Source organism: Taudactylus pleione, unplaced genomic scaffold (assembly GCF_031769625.1).
Source record: "Taudactylus pleione unplaced genomic scaffold, aTauple2 ptg000259l, whole genome shotgun sequence".
Lineage (NCBI taxonomy): Eukaryota > Metazoa > Chordata > Amphibia > Anura > Myobatrachidae > Taudactylus > Taudactylus pleione.
In genome coordinates this window covers 8,206,227-8,229,723 of record NW_028284661.1, presented here as the reverse complement: position 1 = coordinate 8,229,723, position 23,497 = coordinate 8,206,227, and the positions used below count along the sequence as shown (strand labels likewise).

Sequence of the window (23,497 nt, the reverse complement as noted above, 5' to 3'; positions counted from 1 at the left end):
TAGGCTCATAGATCATTACCCAGAGGGACTAATTAAATGAAATCCAAGTTCCATCCTCTTCAGTGGAATTGGAGCATTGTACAAAAGTTTATAAACTTTGTTGTGGGAGGAAAAATAAGTCTTATTCCAAGCGGTTTCTGATAACAAAAATAAAACCATAAAGGTCTTTGAACAGTTCTTGGTCTGAAGTGGCTCAATCAATATTTTTCTTCAAGACTATTCCACATGGAGCCAATACAGACTATTCTCCAGGCGATAGAGACTTCTTTCCCTTAATAGAGCTACAATATGCATATCTTCAAATTCTTATTGTAACTCATCATCATATATTTCTCAGATTCTTTGTGTTTGGCCAGCATTTCCAGTTCACCTATCTCCCATTCTGACTGTTTACTTCTCCAATGACCTTTGACAAAGTGCTGGTTGTTCTTGTTCGGTATGACCTTATCGGGATGACCTTGTTTCAGCTGGAAAATCGGAGCACATTTAAAATCAGAACAGCACAGGGTCTGAAGTTCCTACAGGAAATTGGTTGGATCATTAATACAGTGAAAAGCCACCTGGTTTCATGGAGATTTCAGCAGACATTGCTAAAACAGCCCCAACCTCCATGAACCTACAGTATAGGATATTGAAGACCTATATTCTGCTGTGTGTGCCTAAACTATTTGACAATGCTACAAAATGACCACAATAGAAATAGTAATGTAATAGAATTTTACTAGTGCTTTATGTTCTTCACAGTATCACAAATGAAATAATTAACACCACCTGTGATTCTTTTAACATGTATCAGTCAGTAATAAATAACCTGTGCACCAACTAGGAGATCTCTAAAACATTCACTGTTGGGGACGTGCTGCTATAGGGCTCAATATGTACATATATGTCCAGGGCAGTGCTAGGTTATTCTTCTGCTCCCCCAGACTTGCTCCAATGCTCTGGAATGGTGCCCACATCTAAAATAAAATCATTCAGCTCAGGCAGGATGGCCCTATTGCCGCATTTAATGGCTTACTGTGATTGCTGGTCCTCTATATGCTGGAATTATGAGACACAATATACTTTGTATGACGCATATTAATGCTGGTTAAGTGCTAATTCTACCCTCTTCATGGACTGGCCACACTCACTCTAAAATCAAGCATTTGTAAACCCCCGCTAAAAATCCTGCGTTTGCCACTGCTTATACACATATTTTTTCTGCCATGTGGCACGAGAAACCTGGCATAATTTCAGTGCTGTTTTTTTCACTAAATTTTACTACTTTTTCCTGTATTGTGTTTCTTTGTCCACAATTTTGGATCTTAGTTTGCAAATGGTATACCATACTTAGTTTTTCTTTATCACAATGATAAACTCACAGATTAAGCAGAATGTTGCACTAAAGGGGTGGGGGTCACATGTATTGGACATGCCAGGGGCATATCTATAATGGGTGCAGGGTGTGCAGTGCATATGGGCCTCCAGGTCCAGGGTGGAGACCGCACCGCACACCCTGCACCTATATTATTTAAAACTTACTTCTCCGAGGTCCCATGCCGGGTGTCAGCGCTGTACAAAAAAAGGAAAAATGGCCGCGGTGGCCATTTTTCTGGTATTTTGCGCTTGCGCAGTACACTCCGGACACACTCTAGTGCCCAGAGTCTACTAATGCTACAGTGGCCGGCCAGTCGCGTCCGTCGGTTGCTGGCTGCCGGCCTCCAGGAAGAGAAGGGGGGACCCCGGATGGGGAAGGCACACGGTCCCCCTCCTCTCTAAAGACGCCTCTGGAACATGCCATGTGTACTTTTTCCCCGACTTTGCTACTTTTTCATCAACCTTGCTTTATTTTTCTGCTAGTTTTTTCCCTCAATCTTTCATCTTCATTCACAAATATTGTACAATAGTAAGGTCTTTTGTCACAAAGGAATTGGCATAAAGTTGCAGATTAAGCATAATTATGCATGGTGAGGTCTATTTCTATCATGCCTGCCTTATGTACTTTTTCCTCAACTTTGCTACTTTTTCTTGCTACTGTTTCCTTTATTATTCTACTGCTGCCGTAATCTTGCAAATTAGTTCACAAAGGAATTGGCATTTAACCGCAGATTAAAAATAATGCATGGCATGAGTCGCTCGTATCAAATCTGCCCTGTGTACTTTTTCCTCAGTTTTGCTATTTTTTCTTGCTACTTTTCCTCACTGTTGCATCTTACTTCACTTATAATGTACCAGGTATTTACAGTACAATTAGTGTTTGTGTGTGGCTAAGTAGCAAAGTCTGTGGCGTTATAAATAGGCCTATTTGCAGAATAGGTAAAATGTAGAAACATCTTTACATGTTCTGTGGTGTAAGGAGACTTTATTGAACATATGTATGGATGGACAAAGTGGTGTTATGAACTAATCTTAGTTTTCTACCTAAGATAGTTTCTACTTTCCATATCAATCAGGAAATCATATTTCCTTCTCTCTGTCTGCAAACTACCACTGACAAAAAAAGAACAATTGCATACCATGGATGTTATTAGTGCATTTTCTGCATACCCATATAGAGTTGTAGGAGTAAATTTACTAAAGTGAGAGTTTTTTGAAGTGGAGATGTTGCCGACAGCAACCAATCAGATTCTACCTACCATTTGACTAGCACCTTCTAGAAGATAATAGCTAGAATCTGATTGGTTGCTATGGGCAACATCTCCAATTCTAGAAACTCTCACTTTAGTAATTTTACCCCATAGAATTCAGGATAACAGATAAACATTTGTCCCTTTGTGCAATACTTTGTCAAGAATGTGCTGCATCCAAACACACCTAGGCAAGATGTTTTAAACATGTTATTGTTCTGGCTTACAAGGGGAGGAAATTAGGTCCAAGATACGATTATTATTATTATTATTATTATTATTATTATTATTATTATTATATGGTGCCACAAGGGCTCCGCAGAGCCTTACAAAGTACATAAACAGAGACCGTATGAACAAAACAAGAAAAAAAAGTGACTTCTAGTAGAGAACATTTTAGGATATGGACATGGTTTATAAACATTGCTGCAACAGCAGTCATAATACCCAAATAAGCAGCAGGACAGCAGAACCCAAGGGATAGTTGCCATAAGTACCAGATTAAGGTGCACACGGGCCTGGAGCTGAAACTGATGAAGGGCCCATTTTGTGCCGCCGGAGGGGGTGTGACTAGCACCGCAGGGGTACGACTAGTGATGTGGTAGACACGACCAATGCTGTGGAGGTGTGGTCTGGGCTGCGGTGTGTGGGTAGCACATAAATGGGATGGGGCAGTGAGGGAGGCAGACCGAGATGACCCAGGTCTCTTTACTAGTGTGCTTATTGACACACCAGTGGACAGGGTCATAAGGAGGTCCGGGCCGACTTCACAGACTTTAGGCTGTTCAGCTACTCTATCCCTTTAGGTGCTGAGGGGACGCTGAGACCATATGTTGTGCATGGAGAGCTTGTGAATCCTTTGACTGCACTGTTGTGACCTCTGTATCATGTCCTGGACCAGGGATGTAACTAAAACTTTGTGGGCCCCATGGCAAAATTTTAAAGGACCCCTTCCCCCCAGCAGTGATATAGGGGTATCCCTGCTGCTGCCTTTCATCATTAATGCAAGCATACAGCTGACTTGTTTGAAACTGAATAACCCCATTAGTTATATATATATATATATATATATATATATATATATATATATATATATACACTGTATATATAGTTTATTACAATTATAAATTGTGCCCCAAAACTCAGTATTTCTAAAGGTGATAATATTATAATACATCACGCAGGGAATAGGGAAACGGTAGCCCTGATCCTTAGTACCCGCCAAGGCCCATCTGTCACAAGGATTTCTGCAGTGCTCAGTCTGGGCTCTATTTCCCAATGAGACATAAACCCTTCAGTACTCGTTAAAGGGTGTTTAGGGTGTTCTCTGTTCAGTATTTAAAAAACATGAGTAAGCTTACATTATATATACATATGTGTGTGTGTGTATATATATATATATATATATATATATATATATGCACACACACATACCTCTCAACTTTGGGTGGGACAGTCCCATTTTTCTGGGCTTTCCCGCCGTCCCACCCGCGGGCCGCAGTGTCCCACGGTGTGGGGGAAAGTTGCATACAGGCCACATCTGCATGCCCACTCTGCACTGTTGGAGACATTTTTGCTACCTAATGTTTGCTTCAGTGCCCACACAAGGGCACCACCCCATAGTGGGGTGAGTCACTGACACAGCGGCAGGGCAGGCTGAGGTGCTGAGGGCACAGTGCTTTACATGTACTTTATCTAAGCTGAGCTTTCATCCTCTCAGCCTTCCCACAACCATATTACTTCCATTACCAACTCTGCTCTCATTTATCTCGCCAGGCCTCACTTCAGCGTCAACGTTGTGAGAGCATTTATTGATAAAAATAAAAACAACTTCAAGCAAAATATATTTTAAAAAATCATTTAAGCTTTTATTTAAAGTAAAATGTTAACTTTTTTTATTTTCAGTATTCTGCATTATAAAATAGAGAATTCTGGACCAATATTGATTCGGAATTCCTAAGGTGCATATCCACTACACGAGTGTAGAATGACTGTACGATTACAACATTGTAATCGTTCAATGGTTCATCATCCTGTGCAGCGGATAATGTGCCCACACTGGACGATATGTCATTCAGTGCAGGCACCCTCCCTCATCCCGGAACATGCATTACCTGTCCATGACAGATACTGACAATGACCAGTGGGAGCGAGCATCTCTGGTCATTGCCGGCATATTTACTGCATGATGTTAATGAATGATTGAATGATAACGATGTCGTAATCATTCAATCACTCAATTTTATCGTGTAGTGTATATGCACCTTTACACTCTTGTCCTATAAGAGGAACAAGATGGCAGACACCTCATGACTCACAAAGAATCATCCTTCAGCACTCAGGAGAGGAAAAACCCCATTTGGAGGAAACCTCTGGGGACCCAGGACTGCCTGTCCCACTAGGCATGCAGAGTTTGCCCAAATCACCCACCCACCACTAACCATGCATAACATGTCATCCCTTCTGTCACCTCAATCTGTTACTTTGATCTATTACCCGGCCAGTGATAAACGCATTTGCGGGTCAATGGCGATCGCATGTCAACGGTGAGAGATAGCAAAGAGAGTGACAGACAGGGGAAGTGGGCATGGGAGTGGGAGAGACTAGACAGAGTAGGGGAAGAGAAGGATGGGAAGAAAATACCCTAGCACCCCCTTAGTATTTAGAGCTCCATGTAATAAAGAGTCATGACCCCTTTAGTACTCATTTCTGGTGCTAAAAGGGGTGATGACTGCAATGCTATATTCAGCAAACAGCTCTAACGCTGTTTCTAAAGTCCCCACAGGGTTTGAGTTCTATGCGCATACACAGACGGTCATCATGTATGTACATCAGTCATTGACCCATCGCCGGCAGCGTTAGGCTGCCAGCAACACAGCAGAGGATGCAGCAGAGGAGGAGGACACCGCTAGACCTCGCTGGACAGGTAAGTGATGGTAAATACCAGCGGCATATTCGTATGTAACACAAATCAAAATATGCCACTGCCATTTTGTACCACACTTACATGGAGCCCAAACTATGATCTAGATGTAACATTTACTAATGACAGTATTCGATAAAAACAAATAACTAAAGCACAGTATGCTCTAATTCTCTCACACCTCTGCACATTAATAACAATGGAACAGGCCTCAATACTGGCATACCGGGCTTAGGAGGCAGAGTGTAAAGGAATTAATTAGGAACAGTATAGTCCCATCCAGACTGTGCCCACCCAGGATACAGCCGCTTTGGGCTGTAATGACACTGGGCCTGATTCAGACCTGCTCGCGAGGGGTGAGCGCTCGCAAGCGGGTCGATGGTGGCTCCATGCGCATGTGCACGACGGAGCCGGCTCTGTCGTGCGCATGTGCGAGACCCGGATAGCGACGGGCAAACCATCACTCTGGGTCTCGTACCAAAGGGGGCGTGCTGTCGATGTTGAGTGACAGTATGCCCCCTTTGGTGGGCGTGCCGGGGGCGTGGCTGCCCAGACGGAGGCGTTTGCATGGGAACGCCTACCATCTGGGGTTGGCCCACTGACATCACAAGTGAGAGTGCTTTTGGCTCTGTTTGAGCCGAAAGCACTCTAGGGCTTGCGGCAACGAGACCCTACCACAAGGGTCTCATCGCAAGCCCGATGGTCGCGATGGTCTTGGCCAGGAGGCCACTCTAAAAATCAAGATGGACGGCCCTGATTCAGAGCGAGCGCTCTGTCAGAGCGTCCGGCTCTGAATCAGGGCCACTGTCCCACTAGGTGTGAGGTCCTGTTTTTATTCAATACTGCCCTGTCTCCAAGGTGATAAGTCATGTTACAGTAGTCATGCTGTCTGCCCACGCATGGAACTAAGCTGCCCTTATCGTTGTCCAGTCACTAACCTTATGGAGTAACTCCTGCACGTGTGTGGTGCAGTGTCAGTGAACTGGTAGTGTATGAGAGAGGCAGCAACAGCAAAGATCTGATATAGGCAGTTACAATTATGACATCACAGCATGACCTCACAGACTCCAACAGGCAGGCCAAGACTGGTTATTTCTGGTTTGAGGCCCCTGGTGTCTTTTGTATGACTGACCTAAGGGAAATGTGATGTCACTTCTTATTTACACCTATTACATTCACATCAGATTATTATTATTCTTATGGCAGGGTTTCCTTATTAATCTTGGCTACTGTATATAGGGCTTTGTACGAACCCAATTTCACTGGTTACATTGTTTTTTAATGTTACAGTGTATCAGTGATCACCTCAATTAAGGATTAATCACTGTTTATGCCACTGACCTCCCTCAAAAGTATTGTGATACTTTTAATTAAACATCATATTAGCCAGAAAACTCAACTCCCCATCCTCTCCCTTCCCCATTAAGATCTGCAGAGCAACTATGAAAAGTGTTGTAGAACTGTATTTAAAAAAAATAATAATATATAATAAAATAAAATCAAAAATATTATCATAATTAATAACAGTTGTCAAAAGATGTACCAAATTAAGGTGCACATGGGCCTGGAGCTGAAATTTATGAAGGGCCTATTGTGTGCTGCTGGAGGTGTGGCCAACGCCACATGGGTTCAACTAGTGATGGTGATGTGGAAGGCATGACCAATGCTGTGGGGGTGTGGCCTGGGCTGCGGGGTGTGGGTAGCACATAAATGGGATGGGGCAGTGCAGGAGGCAGACAGAGGTGACCAAGGTCTCTTTACTAGTGTGTGTATTGACACTCTAGTGGACAGGGTCATAAGGAGGCCCGGGCCGACTTCACAGACTTCAGGCTGCTCAACTACTCTGTCCCTTTAGGTGCTGAGGGGGGCGCTGAGACCATATATTGCGCATGGAGAGCTTGTGAAGCCTTTTACTGCGCTGCGGCAACATCTGTAATATGCCCTGGACCAGGGACGTAACTAGAACTTTGTGGGCCCCACGGGAAAATTTTAAAGGACCCCTTCCCCCCATAGCTTTTATCTCTCTGCAGTGTTCGGCCACAGTGACATGGGGGTGTGCTTACTGCTCCCTATCATTATTAATGCAAGCATAAAGCCAGACTTTTTTTAAACTGAATAACCCCATTAATTATAAATTCTGCCTCAAAAGTCAGCATTTCTAAATGTAATAATATTATAATAAATCAATCATATAGTGAAGCGCTAGCAAGATCCTTGGTACCCACCAAGGCCGGGCCCGTCTGCCACAAGGATTTCTGCAGTGCTCAGTCTCGCTCTGACTCTAGGCTCCATTTCCCAATGAGACATAACCCCTTTAGCCCTCCATTCAGTATTTATAAAACAGCAGTACGATTACTTTACAGCTGTCTGTCACTGTATCGCTAACACCAAATCTAGCAATAAGGGAGAGATTTAATAAAGCTTGGAGAGAGATAAAATTGTGAGAGATAAAGCACCAGTCAATCATATAGATAGATAGACAGACATGAAAGTTCCTGCATATATAGAGATTTCTTGGTGCCTTTAGCAAGTTGCTGGAGTTGATTCCATAGGCATGATAATATCTTCAACATTATATTATAATATTACTGCTGGGTTCAATCCACAGCCATTGTGCTCCTACAGTCAGAACCACAGTCAGGATGGCAGGCAAAGGTAATGAAATTCAGCGACCAGCGAAGTTTGAAACAACTGTAATTATGATTTACGCCACCGGTGCTACAGCCAACATCAAAAGCAGTAAGTGCCCAGCCTGTCACTTACTGTGGGGCCCTGCTGCTGATAAACCGGTTCTGGGCAGTGGGTAGAGATCGCTGGGAGGTGGCTCTCACACAGTTCCTCCCACAAGACCCAGGCAGTTGTATTCTGTTTGATGACGTGACAGGGTGCAGAGGGGAAGACAGGCTTGGAGGCAGTGCGGACCCAGTAAGCAGTAGCAACTGCACGCACGACACGGTATTTATGCCTACATCTCCCAAGTGGGACGACTGGAGAGGATGGGGATAGCGACAGTGGCACAGCGGAGTCTCAGTGGGTGGGGCCATGGACACCACATAGCACCTGGCGGGAAAAATAAAAATTCCTGTCAACACTGCCAGCAGATACTGTGGGCCTATTTCCAGGGGTGGGCCTGGAGCTGCAGCTCCACCCGTCCCATTATTAATCCGGCCCTGGTTGCCTTTGTAGGCAGTGGTGAAGAGATGAAGTTATACATGAGCGAAGAGGGCCCTGCTCCTGAGAGCTTACAATCTAAAAGTAAATGTATACTATAGGCACATTCTGCAAGGGTTGTGACAAATTTCTGGGCATGCAGGGCTCCTGCTTCAGGAGACCTTTCATGCAAGGCACCAAGGAGGTAATTTCTTCATATTGTTATCAGACAGTATCAACTGGATGATTTGATGATTTTTAGTTTGGCAAGAAATTTCCTTAAACAGTTACTCATTAGAATTTTAGTTTACATTTATTTGCACTTTATTACTTTTAACCCTCTCTCTGCTTTAAGTTTGATTAAGTATATCCCATATGTATAGCTGTCATGGAGTTAAAAAGGAAATAGGTACATTTTATATGCTTGAAATACTATAAGGCATCCAAATTGTTCCACCAGTGTTTTCTTTTTACTGTTTTCGAGGACACCTTGGGAAGATTCTTAAGCCAAGGTGGAGTTACACTATATACCTTCTAACTAAGGAGTTAACCCATTAACGGCCATGGAGTATTTCCATTGAAATTAAATTAACAGTAATAACTAACAGTAATAATTTATCAATTTAGGTTGTGCCCATGCATTTATTTTTCAATAAATACTTCTATGCTTATGCTCAATCAATACACAAGGTATGCATCTTTTCCCAACCTCACACCTGTGAACATTTTTCTAATTTCAAGTAAATCTACTTAGTGTATATTTTCTACTGCAACTGAAAATTATATTGGCTCCAATCCATGTTTTTTCTGCCGTACTCACTTTTGAGCCCAACACAGTACAAGTAAATACACAACTGTGAATATACTGTTCATTTGCCATCTCCATTTGATAGCTTCATTGTGAATTCCCCTCTGCTTATCTTTTCTGGGTTGGAGTTTGTTCAAAGTAGAAACTGATGGTAGATCTCTTCTACCACTGAGAACATTTAAAATCAAGTTTTTTTATGTGAGTAGCAAAGCTATGCCTCTTTCACTAAACCAGGAATGTCCACTCAGATGTGCTTACATGGTTTGCACCTTTTAAAGCTTTTTTAAAGGTCTTGTTGTTACCTTGATGCAACTAGACTACATTCAACAAGGAACACTATAATCAGCTAATCCCCCTTACAGACGTTATTAAACATCATAGTGTTGTAAATGTAGCTGTACAATTTCTTACATTTTTTTCCTCAATATTCACATTTTATTTACAGTTGCTATGCGAGTATCCATCCTTTGGGATGCTAAGAAAGTGTATTTAATTATTTACAAACATTTGCGTTTGACACATTATATAGGGACTGATTCAGCTTTGTATGCATTTGTGAATCCTAACACAGATTCCTCATTGTGCGCATGTGCAGAACGGGTCTGCGATCCTGCACGCAGACTGTTTATGGGCAAGGAGGGTGAATCGATGGCCTCCGTTTCCCAAAACAGAGACGTGTCACAGTCGTTGGGTGTGAGGGAAGAGGCCAGGATCTCCGCTGGCTGATTGAGATTTCCTGGCCTCTTTTTCTCATCTGCAGTGGCCGGCTGATATGACCCCATGGGTCACTCAGCCGGCCGATGGTCACACAGATTATCTCATGCTGCATTGCACAACGCAGTTCAGATCAGTAATGCATGCAGGAGGCGCAACGCCTGCTGCTGCATTACCATAATAGAGCTATCGCAGCTACTACCAGGTTAACATCTGCGATAACTAACTTGTGACCAAAGCTGAATCAGCCCCATAGTACACAGATGCCCCTAAAACATTTCTCTATTATAATGTTTTCCCAATATTTTATTCGTAGACAGTCTTGCTCCAGCGAGTTTGGCTATGGAGGTCCTCCGAATGCTTTGTGACCGCAAAGAATGTGCCAGTGAATGTTTGTACACTGGGGCTGTTATAGCGACACTAATTTCTCCAATACAAAAATTGCTGAAAGGAAAGAAGGTCAGTAATGTTTTAATGCATTTATGTTCCAACTACTGTAGATACGAACATTATGGTTAATGAATCAGTTTCTATGACTGCAATAAGGTTGTAAATTAAATGCAATTTGGAGTTCCTGATAAACTGCAGATAAAATAAGTGTTTTTTATTTATAGTATATGAAACTTATTGAATACTATACTAATGACCATTTTACTCTCTCTTTTCTTTATTACTAATACTATAACCCCTATTGGTGTAGCCATCAAGCATCTGTTGGTTAATGTAACATGTTGCATTTATTCTTATTTAAACCCTTGTAACAGTGCCTTGGTGTTGAAGGGAAATTGTTTCACTGTGACAGACCTGAATCCCTTTTTATAGCACGTGTAACATGCAGAGCTGATCCCCACTGTGAAGTGGTTTATGTACCTGCGCTCTGCTTTACTGCTGACATCCACCACTGTGCTTGGAAAGGGCAAGGTATCATGCTGACTTTGAAGGCATGAGTCCTTTGAAATTATGATTAATGACTATGTATGCAGTTACTTGTACTCTACAAAAAGCATAAATGTATAATATTTGACAAGCAAAGCACAAAATTATATAGTATCATAGGTATTTCCAGTCACTCATACCTTAAAGTTGGCCTCATTTAATGAAAATACTGTAACACTCCACATGTAAAGAAAACAGCTAGGTGCTGGTGTTGCACATAGGAAACCATTTGACAATGTAAATATATACATTTTAATGAATACAATAATCACATAAACATTAAAGTAAGCACAAATAAAAAAAATAAATAAAATAAACTCCCCGGAGTGATCATCCGTTAATATAGCTGATCAGGCTACCAATGAGCCTTTAAATTTGTTAGCGGTGCAGAATAACATAGTATGACCGACTATCAATTTTTAGTCAACAAGTTACAACAGCCTAAAATAAAACACTAAAAGCACAACTGATGAATGCGTAGTCCCAGGAAAATAGAGTGCTATACCTTAAAATGTTAAAGAAGAGTTCAGCAGGAGAAAAATGAAATCCTACTATGCTCCTAGAGCATAATAATGATACAGTGGACCAGTAATTTGTAGATCACCATTCGAAATGCTATGTTACAGTATCAGCGGCTGTTTTCCACACCACGTTCCATTGTGATGATTTTACAGACTCAGTCGCATACAGAACATACACATGCTGATATCAATTTATTCAGCGTAGTCTGCTTGCATGTCTCATTCGCATCACATTTGTGGTAAAAAAGATGCCCAGAGCTGGTGTGCCGGCAGCTCTCGTGCGCCCTGAGTAACGCCACTCATAACGTATGGAGGATAGGTGAGGGATGACATACAGTACTGTGCAAAAGTTTTAGACAGGTGTGGAAAAAATGCTGCAAAGTAAGAATGCTTTCAAAAATAGAAGTGTTAATAATAGTTTTTTTTTTATCAATTAACAAAATGCACAGTGAATGAACAGAAGAGAAATCTAAATCAAATCAATATTTGGTGTGACCACCCTTTGCCTTCAAAACAGCATCAATCCTCTTCTAGGCCCACTTGCACACAGTTTTTGACAGAAATCGGCAGGGAGGTTGTTCCAAACACCTTTTAGAACTAACCACAGATCTTCTGTGGATGTAGGCTTGCTCAAATCCTTCTGTCTCTTCATGTAAACCCAACCAGACTTGATGATGTTGAGATCAGGGCTCTGTGGGGGCCATATCATCACTTCTAGGACTCCTTGGTCTGCTTTATGCTGAAGATAGTTAATGACATTGGCTGTGTGTTTGGGGTCGTTGTCCTGCTGCTGAATAATTTTGGAGCCAAACAGACGCCTCCCTTATAGTATTGCATGATGGATAAGTACCTGTCTGTATTTCTCTATTTCTCTGCATATATTTATATATATATATATATATATATATATATGTATGTATATATATGTATATATTTATATATGTATATATATATATATATATATATATATATATATATATTTAGAGATATGATGCGCAACACATCCTGAACTTCCTTTCAATCATCAAAGTCCATTGTCCAGTCTCAGAAGAGCAAGTTGTCAGTGCAGCCTCCTCAGTAGCCCCAGCCAAGTTAAATATTTTTGAAAGGTTTTTCAAAATATTGATATTGGAAAAAAATGCTATTTTCTGCAACAAAATATACATTTTTAGAACTGAAGTTGTGGCTGTTTTAGTTGTTGATTCAGTTACTTATTGTAAGAGATTTTAACTTTATTTGCTAATACAGGTTGAGTCTCCCATATCCAAATATTCCGAAATACGGAATATTCCGAATTACGGAATATTTTTGGTATGACTGAGAATGTGAAACCTTTGCTTTCTGATGGTTCAATGTACACAAACTTGTTTTAAAGCACAATTTCATTAAAATACAGTATACAATAACCTTCAGGCTGTGTGTATAAGGTGTATATGAAACATAAATGAATTTCATGTATGTACACAAACTATTTTTGATGCTCAAAATTATAAAAAATATTGTATAAAATGAGCTGCAGGCTGTGTGTATAAGGTGTATATAGAACATACATGCATTCTGTGTTTAGTTTTGGGTCCTATACCCAAGATATTTCATTATAGTATGCAAATATTCCAAAATACGGAATAATCCGATATCCAAAATATCCCTGGTCCCGAGCATTTTGGATATGGGAGTCTCCCATATCCAAAATGCTTGGGACCAGGGGTATTTTGGATATCGGAATATTCCGTTTGGAATATTTGATTAAAATAATGTAATATCTTGGGTATGGGAGATAAATCTAAACACAGAATGAATGCATGTATGTTTTATATATACACCTTATACACACAGCCTGCAGGTAATTTTATACAATATTTTCAATAATTTTGTGGCTCAAACAAAGTTTGTGTACATTGAATCATCAAAAAGCAAAGGTTTCACTATCTCAGTCATGCTAAAAAAAAAAAAAAAAAATCTGTATTTCGGAATATTTGGTTATGGGATACTCAATCTGTACAATGTTGTAGCAGTAACATACTCTTGCCATATGTTTTTAGCTATAAACTTTATTTCACAAGATTGTAGTTCTTTTTTATACCCTTTATTTTTTTTACTCTTTCTATGACTATATAAGAGCAGGATTATGTAAAGTAAGGTATACTCGTATGCTATTTTTAACATTTGTATTCCTAATGAGTGTGCTAATTAATTTATACACAATGCATCTGTTTCCATTTTATTTGATGCTAGTTTGTAATACACTTTCAATTATTGTCTTACTGATTTAGGTTCAGCTGAACTGTGATGAAACCACTCTTACCTATATTGCTGATATTTTAGCAAGGATTTGTTCAAGTGAAGCAGGACTTTCCCTTCTTCTCTATGGAGAAATAGCAGAATATGTGAAAGATTGGTATGTTTAATGTAATGCTGAAATAAAATATAAGTTTTATATGATGATGGAATTTTATGTGATTATATGATTTAAATGATCTTTATATGATTACTGTGATCTGTAGATGAAGGACTATTAGCAGTACCTAGAATTTTCCTAAATTCAATTGGGGGTCAAGCTTTTAGCATTATGGCTCTCTCTTTATGGAATTCGCTTCCCCGCATAATTTGAGAGGGCTCCACTCTAGAATCCTTCAAAATAAGACTCAAGACTCAACTGTTTACTTAAGCATTTCACTACTGTCCCTTTACTAATGTCGCCATTTGCTGTTAAACTTATTTTGTGGTTTAAATGCAAATATAAAACACTTTGGGCCAAATGTAATAGGGTGAAAGTTTAGAAAATGTGAAAGTAAACTCTCATACTTCTTAAATTCAGCCAATGTAATAGAGTCTGAGAACATGCAAACTTGTATGCTTTTCAGACTAAAAAAAAAAAAACATGATTTAAACTCTCATCCAGATGTTTTCCCATTTTGAAAAAAACAACTCGACCTATGTAATAGTTTCTGTGTGTACTGCTGAACTCTCACATTTTCTTTACTCCCACCCTATTACATTTGGCTCTTTGAGTCCTATTGGGAAAAAAGTGATATATACTTATTATTATTATTATTATTATTATTATTATTATTATTATTATTACCCCGGAATAGTAATTTTACCAAGTTAGAGTTTTACTACTTAATGGGAACAGGTGGATATAAATTAATATGTTTACTATGGTTAACAGTAATACTTAACAGCAGTGAGTAACAAAGGTGAGCAATGCTACATGGTAGTGACTTGGTGTGCTTATAAAGGAGTGTTGCTTGTACAGGACGGTTCCCTGCAATGTCACTAACACTAATTATTTTATATATATATATATATATATATATATATATTTTTTTTTATTTTTTTTTAAATTGATAGGTATAGTGTTGCAGAATATTTTACATGTGACATGGAGGGGGTGTGAATAAATAGTCTAAAAGTAAAAGCCTATACACTCTGTGATGAGTCTCTTTAAATGCCAACCCACACCTTTTCAATCAATAATCTCGTTACTGTACGGAGAAGATCATTTTCAGTTTATTTTAGAATAGTTATATTAATGCTTTTACTTTTATACATTTGAATTTATGATTTCTAGTTTTTTTTGTGTGTACTTACATTTTATTTCCATGCAGTGTCACTTCCTGCACTATTGGGGACACTTTGATTCAGTACAGTGGTGATTGACACCAAAGTTTTTTTTTTTTAAATCTGGGATTCCTATACATAGTAAAGGATGTTCTGGTAAACTATGGTGACCCCTAGAGGCAGCTCTAATTAAACAAAACAGAAATGGGTTGTACTGATGACATAGTATAGCCACTTCCATTATGATGCCATCCCAAGGATCCCTGAAAAAATCCAGTGGCTCCCTCTCTAAACGAGTGACTGCTAATCATCTGAACTTTCAGTACAGGTTGAGACTCCGTATACAAAATGCTTGGGACCAGGGGTATTTTGGATAACAGAATATACCGTATTTTGGAATATTTGCATACCATAATGAAATATCTTGGGAAAGGGACCCAAATATACACACAGAATGCATTTATGTGTTATATACACCTTATACACACAGCCATATTTTCAATACAAAGTTTGTGTACAGGAATGAAATTCATTTATGTTTCATATACACCTTATACACAGAGCCTGTAGGTAATTTAATATAATAATTTCAATAATTTTGTGCCTTAACAAAGTTTGTGTACAATGAACCATCAAAAATCAAATGTTTCGTTATCTCAGTCAAGCAAAAAAAAAATGCATATTTCGGAATATTTGGATATGGCAGACTCAACCTGTATAATGAAAGTGGCTGTACTGTAAAAGAGTGATTGGGGGCCAGACAAGGAAATTCCAATTACCATCCCACCAGAGATGATTAGTGAGCTCCATGTTGGGAGGCATCTAGGCTTTTTGTTTACCATTATCTTTTAGAATCAAATTGATTGTCATTGTCATTTTCACCTTCTGTGCAGTTGTGTTTTTTTTTAATTCACTACCTCCCTTTCCCTCTTTCTCTACCCTACTGTCTTGTTGCTTTGTCTCCCTCACCTTCTCTTTCTTACATTCTCTCTCTCTCATTTTGCAGTAAAACCAAAATGACGTCTTCAGAGGTTTGACAGCCAACCGCATATTCACCAAGCACCGGAATGCGAAACATTCCGGAGCTTGGATGTGGTGGGCAATGCCATCTTAATTTTTTAAAAGAAGCATATTGACTTCTATTCGCAACTCCCCCTGAAAGTGATCTAATCAGATCCCTCCCAGCACTCCCATTGGCATGTGCTTCACTCGACGCATGCACAGAAAGACTTCTGGGTCTTAAACCCGAAATTCCTTCTGTCACAAAGGGCAGCTCTTACCGGGAGAGTTGTCCTTTGTGATATTTTGCACGCATATGGCATTAATTAACATATTTTTTGCTTGCAAAGAGTGGTGGGATACATCGCATTCAAAATGTGATGTGTCATGCATCCTGCCCTCTCTCTCTCTCTCTCTTATGCTTTCTGTCAGTCTCTCTCTTTCTTTCGATCTGTTTGTTTAATGATGTGTAGTTTTGTCAAAATCGCAGATTGTCAGCAATTTTCTTAGTGTGCTCTAAGGAACAACCTTTGTAATGGCAAAGCCCTGCATTTTGGGTTGAAAAATATATTTTGCTGCCGAAAAATTCCATGTTTTGCATAAAAAAAAATCTGTTTTATATCCCGTGGCAAAAATTGGTGATTTAGACAAATCACAGTTCTTCTACTTTGTGTCACTTGCCGTCTTCCTCCCAGTCTCACTTACCAGTCTAATTTTTTCTCTATGCTAAAATTATTTATTTTTTTGCTACTTCAGTACATATCAAATCCCCTTCCACCTTGGCCAATTACATAATCTGGTTCATCTGTTTTTCAAAATCCCTCTAATTGCAGGTATGCAAATTCTACTTTCCTGCAGTGTTTTTTTTTTCTTTAGAGCAATGCCATTCTGTTGCAAAGTTCATGGAGCAGCACTAAAAGATCACACTCCCCTTTGTATCCATGACAGGGAGACAAAGGGGCTGCACAAGTACAAGGGAACTGCCAGTTCATCATCTTAAACTGATAATTGGCTTTCTTAAATTAAAAAAGATCCCATTTAAAAAATCTAGAAAGAGATTCAGGGGCTTAGAGAAAATATCTTAACACAATCACTTCATTGTAGTAGATACCATGTTTGTAAATTCTGCTAAACTGCCCTTGGGCTGGGACAAGCATGTCAGAAAAATGGGTGACTCAAAGTTACCTTGTTTATAACACTGACTGGTAAGAACCTGATTGCTAGCGTTATACAGCACTATAAATCTTTTAAAAAGGCATTCCATTTGTTTATAGATATTGATGGGCCAAACAGTAGGTATGATGAGCAAATAATTGATTTGATCAAGGGCCGGACTGGCCAACAGGGGTAGAGGAGACCTCTTCGATGGGCCCCACTGCCTGAGGGCCCCATCCTCTCTTCTAATGTTAGACACTAGAATTATATATATTGATACTCTATTAGGAGGTTTGTTACTTGGTAGATCAGGAACATGGCTCAAAATGGGTGCTTAGTTTAAACTTGAGCATGTTTTTGTGGACAGTGCCCTTCAATGCCCTTGAGGAAGGTGGATGTCCACCAAAAGAGCCTTCGGGCCACTGATGGGCAGTGATAAGTACCATACCTGCTAAATGCTGCTAAATTTTTATGATGTCTGAATTGTTGATGAATTATTATTGCTACCTATTTCTTCAAATTGTTATTGAATGGTGGTGTGCTTGTTTCTTCGTTGGCTCATTTGAAGCTGGATGCAAATGGGTAATGTCTACATGACTACAGCACAATATTACAATAAAGTTAGTGCTGTTTTTCATTATGTCTCATATGTTAAAAAACTAATACATACGTAACATGTGCAAAATGCAATTTAAACCTAACAACGCCACTTTCAATTGTATAATTTGCGTAGATATAAACAAATAATTTCATAAGGTAAAGTGCATTGTGCAAAGAATGGGATGTGCAAGACAATCACATCCCCAAAACACCAATATCAGTTAACGTTTTAAAAAGAGTAAATGAATATATAAATGTGCAGTGAAATATATAAAACAAAGTGTGTAGGTTAAGTAAAAGATCAGGGGGAATTTTATTACAGATAATATCTAAACATTAATGAAATAACATACAATTCTTTAAAAAAATTTATAAAAATATATTTCAACAAATTAAAAAATATTAAATATAAAATTTAAAGAGAGCTTATCTGGTGAAACAAAGGTAAGTTCATGAAAGGTAAGAAGAGCCTCCAATGCGATTTATCTGGACATCAGACTTCTTCAAGGGATGAATAAGCTCCTGTGGGGTGTCTGGTTTATAAACCCCCTTAATAGGGACAAGTTGATGTTAATTGGCGTTCATTGTGACATCACGTCCGGTTCCTGATTGATCATTAAACGAGTACCAGAATGAAAATCTTTAAAAAACTATCAGTAGAAATGTACTTAAGTAGAAGTAAGTTACCATGCTATTTTTACTTATAAAATCAGTTCTCATAGTTTATAGGCCATATAGTTTGGCTATCATCCAGCTTCCGTCACTCTTTTGTCCAACTCACTTCCCATCAGATGCATCACTTCCGCCCATTCATCAGTTCGGGACATGGTGCTCAGCTTCTGCCAATTTCCTTTGCAGCATGATTCCCAGCAGGCGCGTCAATTCCACCCATTTGTCAACTCGAGTCGCGGCCATCTTTGTCCTCCTTGTGCGCGTCACTTCTGCCCGTTTGTCAACTCGGCCATCTTTGTACTCCTCGTTTTGGAACGCATCCATCTTTGTCCTCCCGTTCAGCAGCATAGTATCCTAGATACGGCTGGTGACGACACTGCTTTTTGCTCTGTGTTCTGGAGGGCCTATCTCAATCGGATCTTAATTGAAGCAATACAATATAATTTAGGACTTGTTTCTTTCTAAAAAAATTGAAAAAATGCTCATTATGAATTAGTTTAACCACTTGTAGGAAAGGTGGCTCACCAAACAAAGAGGTACATCAAGTGGATAGATGTATAGTTGTTAGAATATAACTTCACTAACCAAAACAAGTATATGTAAGTTAATAAGTTACCCTCAATGGTACATGCAATTCATTTTAACATTTTATAAGGCCAGAGTCTAGGTCTCAAATATGAATTCAATAGTAAGCAAAATTAGTTATAACTCTACATAGAGTAAATGACACAAAATAGAAAAGGTCATAATTATTAGAATGCAAAATGTCAAATTATCACATGGTAACCAGCCAATTGAATAGAGAAAAAGAAGGTGTGTTTTTGTAGACATCAAGGTTAGAGACATAGATCAAGAAATATTTCGAAGACATATGAGTTCCTGGGACTATCATGTAAGGTCCTAGATATGTGTTATGAGTAGAAAAATATGATTATGGATGCACATAAAAAAATAGACCAGGTATGATTAAGGAAAAAGTTGAATACTGTGGAATCTGTAGAATCTTGAACATTCAACATAACCCTAAATCATGGTGTTTAATGCATATAGTGTCTTGTTCATTGTTCGAGGGTAGTTTTGTTTTCCATTCTCTCTAAACATGAAGTTGGTAACCAAAATAAACAGTAAGTCCATTGTAGAATATTATGATAGTTCCACTTCTTCTGGTAGAGTGGTGTGTCCATTGCAGAATGTTACAATAATTGTTATTTTTCTTCAAGCAGATGTTAGTTTCAGATAGACCCATAGGATATAAGATGCCAGAAAGTCCACATGTAGCATGCACCTACAGCATCAGGACTTCCCCAGCGGTCACCCATCTGAGTATTGACCGGGCCCCACGATATTTAGCCTCCAAGATCAGATGAGATTGGGCGCTTATACCGGGGTATGGCTGTAGATGACAGTTAGGACACATACGGTATCAGTTTGGATAGCACCAGTTTATAGGAAAGGAGCTATCTCATAGCTGTCACTGAATCCTTGGGGAGTCATGGTATCTAATTCAAAGATCCAAAACATCTTGGACCTTGATAGTTTGTTCGCTAGGTCTCCTCCTCTTTCTCCCAATTCTACATGTTCAATTGCTTTGAATCTTAGGTCACCAGGATCGGAGATGTGGTGTAGGTTAAAATGTCTTGAAACCGTATGTCCTTTTACTTTATTTTTTATGTTGCGTATATGTTCCTGTCTTCGCAGTATAAGAATTCTTTTAGTTTTACCCACATTTCATGCCACAAGGGCACTCCAACAGGTAAATGACCGATGTGGAATTGCAATTCATGTGGTGTTTGATTTTAATTCCTTACTATTGCTGGCATTTGTAAAAACCCTTCTTTGTCAGTGTAAATATTTACATGTGTTGCATTTGCCACATTTATAGCAACCAGGATAGTGGTGGAAGGAAGATAACTTTTGTCAAATTAACAGTCCTTAACATGCTTGGGCCAAGGTATCTTTAAGGCTTCTAGCTTTCCTGAAAACCATCGGAGGTCTGGGCGGAAAAACTTATTTTAAGACTGGATCCATCAATAAGATATTCCAATGTTTTTTAAGTGTATCCTTGATCTTTTTCTCCTGTGCATTTTATGTAGTAAGTAACATAGTGATAGCTTTCTCTTTGTTTTTGGCATTCTTGTATTCTAATAGGTTGCATCTATCCAACTGATTAGTTTTGTTTGCTGCTTCGGCTAATGTACAGGCTGGATAGTCCTTTTCTAAAAACCTGTTAGTATATAGTTGCATCTGCTCTTCACAAGTGCTATTTTCACAGCAATTTCTCATAATCCTGTAGAATTTGACTGTGGTATGTTTTTTTCCACTTTTGCAGGTGTCCACTTTTATAGTGAAGATAGCTGTTAGTGTCAATTTTCTTTATAAAATATTTGTTTGAATTCTATTTCCTTCACCAATTAAAATCAAGTCCAGAAATTCAATGGAGACAGCATTTATGTTAGATGTAAATTTAAGATTCATATTGTTTCCTGCAATATGATCTAAAAATAATCTAAAAAGGTCTTGCGTTCCTTCCCATATTATCAGGATATCATCTATATATCTTTTGTAAACTATGATATTATCCTTAAATGGGTTGTTATTGTAGATGTAGTTGTTTTCCCAGCTGCCCATGTAAAGATTGGCAAAGCTAGGGGCAAATATTGTCCCCATTGACGTGCCGCAGATTTGTCGATAAAATTTGTCTAAAAATGTAAAATAATTGTGATTTAAAATAAAAGCCATAATATCACATAACAACTCTCCATGTAAGGTGCTGATTGATGGATCCATTTCTAAAACTTCCCTGCAAACATTGATCGCTTTGTGGTGTTCAATGCATGTGTACAATGATTTTACATCTATGGTTATCCTATTATACTATTCTTTCTACTCTACTGTTTCTATGATTTGTAATATGTTGGTTGTGTCCTTGAGATATGACTGTAGACAACTACATATTATATACATATACATATACAATGACATATTTATGCAGGAAAATATCCATGTACTCTGACAAGTTTGAGGTCAAGGAATCTATCCCCGCAATGATAGGTCTCCCGGGTGGATCGATCATGGATTTGTGGACCTTTGGAAGAAAATAAAAGATGGGGGTTGTGGGATTGGTTTCTAAGAGATATTGGAATTCCTCTTTTGTTAAAATACCATTGTGTAATCCATATACAAGAAGTCATCTCAACTCTTCAAGGTATTCCTCCAGAGGATCTCTTATCTAAAATCACATATGAGTTTGGATCTCCTAAAAGTCTATGAGATTCTTTAATGTAGTAGGATTGATCCATTATGACCAATCCTCCCCCCCCCCCTTTGTCAGCTTGTTTGATGACTATTTCTTCATTCTTCGGTAGTTTCTTAAGTGCATCTTTTTCTCTATTTTTGAGATTTTGTCTTACTGATGTGCATACCTCCTTCTCACATAAATCTTTCTTTACTAGTTCCTAAAAGACACTCAGATGGTTCCCTTTTGATTCTAGTGGGTAATATTTTGACTCTCCTTTCAAACCGGATTTGGACTCCGTTCAATTAAAATTCTTTAAAATCGCATTAACCTTCCTTAAAAAATGTCTCTTTAATGTCAAATTTATTACAAACTTGTTAAGACCAATAAAGGTTTGGATCTTTTCATATTACTTGAGGGTACAAACGACAGTCATTTACTTAAGACAGAAATTTCGGGTTGTGGTAGTTTGTGCTTAAATAGATTAAAAATGTCCTTATCTTTAGGATCTGTTGCAAGTTCCTTTTTTTGAAATTTCTTCCTGTTGCCCCCTCTGGTTCCTCTTCTTCTCTTCTTCTTTTTCTCATTGGTGATGCAAGTTTTGTTGTTTCCTTGAAAAATGAACTTCTTGGATAGGTCACATTGTGATCTAGTCCTGGGGATAAAAAAATCAGTATCGCTATTTCAATCATACCGCTGAAATGTAGAGAATCGATTCTTCGTGTGATGTGCTTTATATTGGCGCGGTTCATTGTAATCGTGGTCTCTTCTAAAGCTTTGTTTTCTTCCAAATGGTACTGTTCTCACTTTCCAAGGGTTTGCCATCTGTGCTTGCCCTGTGGGTTTGTGGAACCTACTCCAATTTTTCACTCTATTCAATTTATAGTCTTGTTTTTCCCTAATAAACTTCTTCTCTTTACCTTTCATGACATCCTCTTCGATACAGTCCAATTTTCGTAATAGAATAGCATCATTGGTTTTGTAGTCCTCCTTATCCTTAAACACCTCCATTTGTGTCTCCTTATTTCTGATCTCTTATTCTAGTTCAGAGAGAATCGACTTCTTCTCATTTATGATTAGTTTCATGAGGTCTTTGGAGCATTTACTAAGGATATTGTCCCATTTATCCTTAAATTCAGATTTATCTAGTCCAAAAGTGGGAATCTTCAAAAGTCTTAGACCTATTGGTACCCTATTCTCTGATATATAGTGTTCCAATCCTTTTATGTCCCACCAGGCTTTTATCTCTTTAGTAAATATCTTCTCAATTTCCCAAAACATGTTATCTAGATTTTCAGTGGGTATATTATCACTGCTTGAGACATTTTCCTCATTAAAAACCTTATAGCATAGGTCACTTCTTTTAGTACGATGTTCATTGTTTCGGTACATGATCTATCAGTAGGGTTCATAAGTGTATACAAGCAACTATATACAGTAACCAAAATTATTTAGAGAGATGGGAGATTACAGCGCTAGTAAAAGTACCGACCCTTACTGTAATCAGTATACAATGAACTGTGTTTAACCTACAGTGGCTTGCAAAAGTATTCACCCCCTTTTTACCTTTTTTGTTACATTACAACCTGTATTTTTTTTCTTTTAATCTGA

At 38.7% G+C, this 23,497-nt stretch overlaps 1 protein-coding gene and 1 pseudogene across 1 annotated transcript in view; one reads left to right on the top strand and one right to left on the bottom strand.

The window, feature by feature from the left end:
- The window catches only part of TBC1D32 (TBC1 domain family member 32), a 484,474-nt gene that overhangs the window by 153,282 nt on the left and 307,695 nt on the right, over positions 1–23,497 (top strand). The window contains exons 15-16 of the mRNA XM_088481005.1: positions 10,521–10,663; positions 13,935–14,059. Of these exons, the coding sequence (XP_088337131.1) occupies positions 10,521–10,663; positions 13,935–14,059 (268 nt within the window). The remainder of the gene's footprint in view (positions 1–10,520; positions 10,664–13,934; positions 14,060–23,497) is intronic.
- LOC148514775 (5S ribosomal RNA) lies at positions 19,934–20,052 on the bottom strand (annotated as a pseudogene).